The sequence below is a fragment of the Sphaeramia orbicularis genome, chromosome 24 (assembly GCF_902148855.1).
Source record: "Sphaeramia orbicularis chromosome 24, fSphaOr1.1, whole genome shotgun sequence".
NCBI classification, from domain to species: Eukaryota; Metazoa; Chordata; class Actinopteri; order Kurtiformes; family Apogonidae; genus Sphaeramia; species Sphaeramia orbicularis.
The window spans coordinates 47,564,792-47,573,487 of record NC_043979.1 but is presented as its reverse complement, the minus strand read 5'-3'; the positions used below and the strand labels follow the sequence as shown (position 1 = coordinate 47,573,487).

General features: G+C 42.0%; 1 protein-coding gene across 4 annotated transcripts in view; it reads left to right on the top strand.

Annotated features, from left to right (window-relative positions):
* man1a1 (mannosidase, alpha, class 1A, member 1) overlaps window positions 1-7,414 on the top strand; it is a 264,284-nt gene extending 256,870 nt beyond the window's left edge. For all 4 annotated transcript variants that reach the window (XM_030128573.1, XM_030128574.1, XM_030128572.1 and 1 more), the window contains one exon: window positions 6,901-7,414. In XM_030128573.1, coding sequence (XP_029984433.1) covers window positions 6,901-7,027 — 127 coding nt within the window. In that variant the 3' untranslated portion in view covers window positions 7,028-7,414. The remainder of the gene's footprint in view (window positions 1-6,900) is intronic.
* The last annotated feature ends 1,282 nt before the right edge of the window (window positions 7,415-8,696 follow it).

Sequence of the window (8,696 nt, the reverse complement as noted above, 5' to 3'; positions counted from 1 at the left end):
TACGCAGACGCTGCCAGGATTCATCTTCCCACCGCTGCCAAGGACACGGCCGTACTTCACGCCGCTGTTGGCCTTCAATCACTCCTCGCTCTGGAGGTTTGTTGGCAGGCGGAGGAGGACGGGGGTTGATGTGGATGGGGGGGGGGGGGGCTTCGTGGACAAATGGATCCTGATCAATCACAAGTTTTATTCGACAAACACCAACACTTTTATCGTATCGTATCTGTTCATCAGTGTCAGTGCAATCACTCTTCGCCCAGTCGCCCCAAATTTCTTCATCTTTGGTATCTAGGTGCAACTTGAGGATCTCTGAAATTAGTTCTTTGGGCGTTGACCTTGACCCTCATTGTCGAGGTCAAATTGGGGTTGAAACGTCGACCTTTAGAACTGGTGTCAGTGTGATTACTCTTCACCAAATCATCTGATCTCCTTCTTGTTTAGTATTTCGGCACAATTTGGGAAGGTCTTGGAAGAGTTCTTTGGGTGTCAACCTTGATGTCAATCAATTTGGAGTCGATGCATCAAAGTTGGCCTTTGGCAATGCATCAGTGCAACCAAATTGTCTGATCTCCTTTATGTTTGGTATTTAGTTGCAACTGTGGAAGATCTTAGATAAGTTTTATGTCATGACCTTGACCTTCATTTCAAGGTCAAATTGGGGTTGATCCATCAAATTTGGCAGCAGCATCCACACCATTGCTCTTTACCAAATCGTACAATCCATATGATATTTGGTTTTCAGGTGCAACTCGGGAAGATCTTGTATAATGTCATTGGGTGTTGACCTCATTTTCAAGTTCAATCTGGGGTCAACATGTTACATTTGGTCTTCAGCAGTGTTGTCAACATAATTTTTCTTCATACAATCATCTAATCTCCTTCGTGTTTGGTATTTAGATGCAACCTGAGAAGCTCTTGGGGGAGTTCTTTGGGTGTTGACCTTGACCTTCATTTTCAAGGTCAAATTGGGTCGATCCGTCAAATTTGGCAACAGCGTCCACACCGTTACTCTTTACCAAATCATCCAGTCTCTATCATATTTGGTATTTAGGTGCAACTTGGGAAGGTCTTGGATGAATTTGTTGGGTGTTGACCTTGACCTTCATTGTCAAGGTCAAATCGGGGTCGACATGCCAAATTTGGCTTTTAGAATTGGTGTCAACATGATTGTTCATCAAATCATCCGATCTTCTTCTTGTTTAGTATTTAGGTCCAACTTGACAAGTTCTTTGGGTGTTGACCTTGACGTTAATTTTCAAGGTCAGTTTGGGGTCAACATACCAAATTTGGACTTCAGCAGCGGCATCAATGCAAATACTCTTCCCCAAATTGTCTTATGTCTGTTCTGTTATTTATTTGTATTTAGTTACAACCGTGGAAGATCTTGGCTGAGTTCTTATGTCATGGACCTTGACCTTCATTTTCAAGGTCAAATTGGGGTCAGTCTGTCAAATTTGTTTGTCAGCAGTGGCGTCAACACCCTTACTCTTCACCAAATCATCCAGTCTCTATCATCTTTGGTACTTAGGCACAAGTTCGGAAGGTCTTAAATAATTTTGTTTAGTGTTGACCTTGACCTCCTTTCAGGGTCAAATTGGCGTTGGACATGTCAAATTAATTTTTTAGAATTGGTGTCAACATGATTTCTCTTCACCAAGTAATCCAATCTCCTTCTCGTTTAGTATTCAGGCACAGCTTGGGAAGATCTTGGATCATTTCTTTGGGTATTTACCTTGACCTTCATTTTCAAGGTCAAATTGGCGTTGACATGTTACATTTGGTCTTCAGCAGTGGTGTCAGTGTAATTTTTCTTCATTCAATCATCTGATCTCCTTTGTGTTTGATATTTACGTGCAGCCTGAGAAGCTCTTGGGTGAGTTCTTGGGGTGTTGACCTTGACATTAATTTTCAAGGTTAATTTGGGGTCAGCATGTCAAATTTGGACTTCAGCAGGGGCGTCAATGCAGTAACTCTTCCCCAAAATTGTCTTATGTCTAGTCTGTTTGGTATTTAGGTGCAACTTGGGAAGGTCTGGAATAATTTTGTTTGGTGTTGACCTTGACCTTCATCTTCAAGGTCGACTCAGGGTTGAAACATAAAATTTGGCTTTTAGAATTGGTGTCAATGTAATTACTTTTCACCAAATCATCTGATCTCCTCTCCTTGTTTAGTATTTTGGTGCAACTTATGAAGCTCTTGGATGAGTTTTTTGGGTGTCGACCTTGACCTCCATTTTGAAGGTCAAATCTAGGTTGATGCATCAAATTTCACTTTGGAATCACCATCAACATAATTACTCTTCGCCAAATCATCTGATTGATGTTTCGTATTTAGGTGCAGTTAGAGAAGCTCTTGGACGAGTTTGTTGGTCTTGACTTTGACCTTGATGTGTAAGATTCAGATGTCAGTGTTGACCTCAGTTTTTCAGGAGTTTCAGGGTCAGTTCATGTCAAGGTTCTAATAGTTTTGGATTTTTCATTATAGTTCAGTTTTATGTAGTTTTGACTTTTTTTCTCTAATTAAGTTAGTTTAATTAGTTTTAGAGTAGGTTTGCTAGTTTTTATTAGTTTTTGTTTTTTCTAAATGCTCAGTTTTAGTATTATTTTTAGTTTTTTTCATATCTTCTATCTTTCTCACTGTCATATTCAAATAAATTCCCACACAGGACTCTGCTGTTTTCTCCCAACTTTAGTTTCCATGTTAGGATGAGAAGACGACTCTAAATAAGTGATGAGAAGTGACGGACTGTGAAGTGTCGTATGGTGCCGCTAGCTAAAATTGCTAGAGCGAAATCAATCAATTTCATATCAGTCCGACATTGACAAAAGACGAAAACTAAGGGAATTTTATCCAGAATTTTTATCTGTTTTAGTTACTTTTGTAAACACACCATACAGTTTCAGTTAATTATTGTTTTTTCTATTAATCATAGTTTTTATTTATTTCAGTTCACGAAAATGTTTTTTCAATTGTAGCTTTTGTAACTTTGTTAGTTTTCGTTAACGATAATAACCTTGGTTCATGGTCATGGAGGCAGATAGAAGAACAGGAGGCAACAGAGGTCTAGGTACAAGGCAGAACTCATGGGTGGGGTGGGGGGGGGTTATTAGGCTGTACTGCTCGACTTTCCTTAAATACACTTTACTTACTTAAATATCCCCTTAAACCTGCACGATCTTCCCGAACGCTTTCATTTTCAGGTTGTTGCAGAAGAACTTGCAGGATTTCATCACTTCAACTTTTATGAATCTGAGCTCGACTGTATCCATTTTCTCTCTCATTTCCACATGTGTTTCATCACATTTCTCTACCGATAAATAGTTCAAAAGATGAACTGAACTCCAGATAATCTGAAGATAAGTGAAGAGTAAACAGTGACGGTCTGATGATGGAACAATAAGACGCTGTCGGACCGTTACAGTTTAGGATTTGAACTGGGTTGGAGGCCCACTGTGTCCTTCGTACGCCTGCCTTCTGTTTTCCAGTCCGTGGGGTGATGGGAAACGTTAAACTTTAATATTTTTTATGCAACAGGCTGAAGCTGAAGCAGGAGGCTGGTGTGTGTGGGCGTGGCCAAATGTACCGACAGTTTTTCATTCATATATGAGCCGTAGCATTTAGTGCAAAAGGGCAGAGTGAGGTGGAAGATGGATATGAGAGGGAAGGAGGGAGGGAGAAGACAAGCACTGAGAGACTAGAAGAACACCAGGAGGAGGAGGAGGAGGAGAAGAAAGGAGGAGAAGGAGGCGCAAAAGGGCAGAGTGAGGTGGAAGATGGATATGAGAGGGAGGAAGAAGAAAAGCACTCAGAGACACTGACATCAGACTAGAAGAGGAGGAGGAGAAAGGAGGAGAAGAGGAAGAAGAGAAGATGGAGGAGAAGAAGAAAGAAGGAGGAAGAGGAGGAGGGGGAGAAAGAAGAAGAGGAAGAGAAAGGAGGAGAAGAAGAAAGTAGGAGGAAAAAGGAGGAGGAGGAGAAAGGAGAAGAGGAAGAGAAAGAGAAAGGAGGAGGAGAAAGAAAAAAAGAAGGAAAGGAGGAGGAGAAGAAGAGATGAGGAGAAGATAGAAGGAAGAGAAAGAGGAGGAAAAGGAGGAGAACAGCAGGAAACCCAACTAATGAAACGGAACATTTTACATGGAAAGCTTCTCCTCCTCCTCCTCCTCCTTCTTTATCTTTCTTTTCTTCGTCTTCTTCTTTTTCTTCTCTTTTTCCTCCTCTTCTACTCCTCCTCTTCTTCCTCCTTCTCCTCCTCCTTCTCCTCCTTGGAAGTAGATGAACTTGTTCCAGAACCTTCTATTTCCAGTAGTTCTCTTTGTTGAACCAGCTGAACCCTCCTCCACATTAAACATGTCCATAGTTATGATTCTAAACCCAGTAAATATTAAACAGCTGTAAACTGAACTGTATTTCTTCTCCAGTTCTTAAATGTGTGTTTAGTTTTCATCCATTTAAGGGTTAAATCTGTTCAGAATCCTCCTCCAGTGCATTCAAACTCAAACACTAAACCTGTTTGACAGACGTAAACAGTCGAAGGTGCACATATCTGTATTCAAATGTAGGTCGTAAAAGTATGGATACATTTGTTGTCGTAACCTGGTGAATATAATTAACACTGACATCATAATATACGGATAATTAACGCTTTTGGAACGTCTTCAACACTAAAGGCTCTTAATCGTCTTATGACTCAGAGTCCAAAACACAAAAGAATCAGTTCTGATGCCAACGTCGGCTCGAATCCAGGAGCGACGCTAGAAACCATCCACTGTAGACGAGAACGAACCAGACGAAAACAGACCATGAAGAAGATGTAGAAAAGGAGGGAGGGGCCGAGAAGGGTCATGTGATTAAAGAGGGTCCGAGAAGGGTCATGTGATGGAGGGTCTGAGAAGGGTCATGTGATGAAGGAGGGGCCGAGAAGGGTCATGTGATGAAGGAGTTTATGACGATAGAAGGAAGGACGAGAGGAACGTGGACAACAGGAAGAAGAAGAAAACTGAGATTAGAATCCAGATGAAAGGGTTTTTAACACAGACTGAGTCCTGGTTCACCACAGAGGACAGAGGATGGAGACACGAGTGGAGAAGCCCATACCAGAAGAACAACGAGACACAGACACAGTCTGCATGTTCACAGTTCTGTCCAATAATAAAAAGTTAAATATAGTGATATTAGTATATTATTACATTATTGAGTCAGTTATTAGGCGAGGCAGATTTCTTTGAAAACACAGTTCATACACAGGGTAATTCACAGGGTTTTAGAAAAATGGAAAAGAGACAGATTAAAAACACAACTACAATTAAAACAAAATTAATAAAACATGAATAATAATGAATTAAAACAAAGTAAAAGAAGAGTGCAGATAGAACCCTTTCAGTTGTTCTGTCCACAGTTGAACAGAGCCTTTTTCATCCATCCATCCTCTTCCTCTTACCCGGGGCTGGGTCATGGGGGTAACAGTCTAAGCAGGGATGCCCAGACTTCCCTCTCCCCTAACTCCTCCTCCAGCTCCTCTGGGGGGACCCCAAGGTGTTCCAGGTTCGATGAGGCCAACAGGACAGCATCATCTGCGAAAAGCAGAGATGAAATCCTGTGGTCCCCAAACCGGACCCCCTCTGGCCCCTGGCTGCACCTAGAAATTCTGTCCATAAAAATTATGACCAGAACCAGTGACCGTTTTCAGCCTGGACTGAAACACTGTCACAGTACAGGCCTACGGCACTGTTCCACAGTTCAGCTGCATAGAACTGAAACACAGCTTCAGCTGTTCAGGCCTGACTCTGGGACCAGCACAAGACCAGTCCATGAGGTTCTCAGACCAGTCCATGAGGTTCTCAGACCAGTCCCTGAGGTTCTCAGACCAGTCCCTTAGGTTCTCAGACCAGTCCATAAGGTTCTCAGACCAGTCCCTGAGGTTCTCAGACCAGTCCCTGAGGTTCTCAGACCAGTCCATGAGGTTCTCAGACCAGTCCCTGAGGTTCTCAGACCAGTCCCTTAGGTTCTCAGACCAGTCCATAAGGTTCTCAGACCAGTCCCTGAGGTTCTCAGACCAGTCCCTGAGGTTCTCAGACCAGTCCCTTAGGTTCTCAGACCAGTCCATAAGGTTCTCAGACCAGTCCCTGAGGTTCTCAGACCAGTCCCTGAGGTTCTCAGACCAGTCCCTGAAGTTCTCAGACCAGTCCATAAGGTTCTCAGACCAGTCCCTGAGGTTCTCAGACCAGTCCCTGAGGTTCTCAGGATCCCAGATGGTTCACATGGGACCAACCTGTCCCAGATGGACTTTGGTTCTAGACCATGGACAGACTCTAGACCAGCAGAGCTGTTTTAAAGTCTCTTCCACAGGACCCCAGTGCACAGATCTGAGCACAGGACTGATATGGTGGTCCTTCCTGGTTCTAGTCTTACATTTACAAAGAATTTTTTTTACCAGGCAAATAGCATAATAACGTAACAAGTTATTACAGTATTGGCTAAAGTTATTACGTTATCACTTCAGGACTTTTATCACAGTATTGGCCTGTTCCATTTAAAAATGGCGCATTGATTGTGTTATCGGCCGTTATTACATGATCGGCTGTTATTGCATTATTGGCTTCTACAGGTTATGTTTATGTTCGGTTAATGACCCCACCCCCCGAAAGGGACGCAAGGGGTTCTGTTTTAGGTTCAGTTTGTTTGTTTGTTTGTTTGTTTGTTTGTTTGTGTACACTCTAGCAGTATTGGTTACATTCAGACCAAACTGGGTTTACAGATTTCCAGTGACCAAGAATAGATGTGATTACATTTTGAAAAAAGTAGAAAAAAGTTCAAATTTTTTATGTATGGTTTTTTTTTTAATCTTTTCTTCTTAACAGTATTTTTTTTTAGCTTTAACTCTTTGTTTTTGTTCTCCTTCAGGTATCTGTACCTGCTGTTCTCGGACGACGACCACCTACCGTTCGATCATTGGGTGTTCAACACGGAGGCCCACCCCCTGCCCGTCATCAGGAAGGACAAAACCGACAGACCCAACGAGGTGGAGTAGCAGCGACGCCCCCCGAACCAAACCAGTGCAAGAACCTCTGATCCTGTAAACCTGAGCCTCCAGCCGTCTGTGTGAAAACAGCGCCACCTAGCGTTGGGACCCCCGACGCCGGACGCTTCTTTATGGGAATTCACTTTTATTTATAATGGGATCAAAATCGGATTCAAGCTCAGCGGTTGAATTCTTGCTGTTTAGTCCTCCAGTGATTTTCTTTTTTTTTTTTTTTTTTTTTTTTTTTTTAATTCAGCTCATGTCGTGTCCAGACGCTGCCAGATCATGTGGAATATAATCGGAATATTCAGGACGGATTCGTGTTTGGGATGTTTTCAGGATGTTTTGGAGCTTTTTTACGTCAGTCGGACTTCCATCGTTTAGTCCAGGGTGTCAAACTCACATTAGCTCTGGTTCCACATTCAGACCAGTATAGAGTAAAATAAAAACAGAATAACCTAAAAATAACGACAAATCCTAACTTTTGTTTTTGTTTTAATTTAGAAAAAAAACATTAAATTTTGAAAATGTGAAAAAAAGATGAGAATAACCTGAAAAAATGTTAATTTCTCAAGAAAAATAAGTGCAATTTTAACAATATTATGCCTCAGTTTATCATTTATACATTTATACTTGTACGTTCCAGGCAGAATATTGTTACAATTTGGAGTTTGGAACTAAAATAAGAACAATTTCTACAATATCAAGCATTTTTTTCTGTTATCAACACAACGCACAGATCAGTGGATCTAAAAATACGCAGAACATTTAATAACATGTGTAATATTGGTACAGTTACATTTACTGTTCATATCTGTTCCGATTATTCACATTTTATCTTTGTTTTATGTAACTATTTTCATAATTTAGTGTTATTTTTTGCACTAAAACAAAGAGAAAAATGTGGATTTGTCATTATTTCTAGGTTATTATGTTATTTTACTTTAGATCATTTTGGTCTGAATGTGGAACCTGAATTAAAACCATTTGAACATACTTGAGTGTTAATATCTGCAGTGTTTTTTGGGGGGGGGTTTGCGCTGAAGGGCCGGATCGGACTCTTTCATGACTGGATTGGACTTTTTTAGTGACCGGATCAGACTCTTTCGTGGCCGGATCGGACTCTGCGGAGGCCGGATTGGACTCTTTTGTGACCGGATTGGATTCTTTAGTGACTGGATCGGACTCTTCAGTGGCCGGATCGGACTGTTTTGTGACCAGATTGGACTCTTTCGTGGCTGGATCGGACTCTTTCCTGACCGGATTGGACTCTTTTTCAGCTGCTTTGGTTTGACACCCCAGCTTTAGGTGGAAGTTGCCGTTTTTTCCGACCTTTTTTCACCTCATTCGGCAGATGTTTGGCGGCCCCACGTGTGGCCCCGAACACTCAAAGACCTGGACCAGGTTCTGCCTGATGTGGATTTCCTGGCTCCGTTGTGTGTGTGTGTGTGTTTTTTTTTTCACCTGAGGATCATAAGACTGACTTTAACACAACACGTCGTCGTCTTTTTCCTCCTGCTTTATCTCTGAACTCCACTTCCACGTTTTCAGAGGAACTGTTTTTTTTTTTTTAAGGACAGGGATTTGTGGGAGTGGGAGCGTTTGACCTTTGACCTTTCGGTGTGACCCAGGACGACCGCCCACACCAGCTCCACCTGCCACTGACACACGCTCTGTT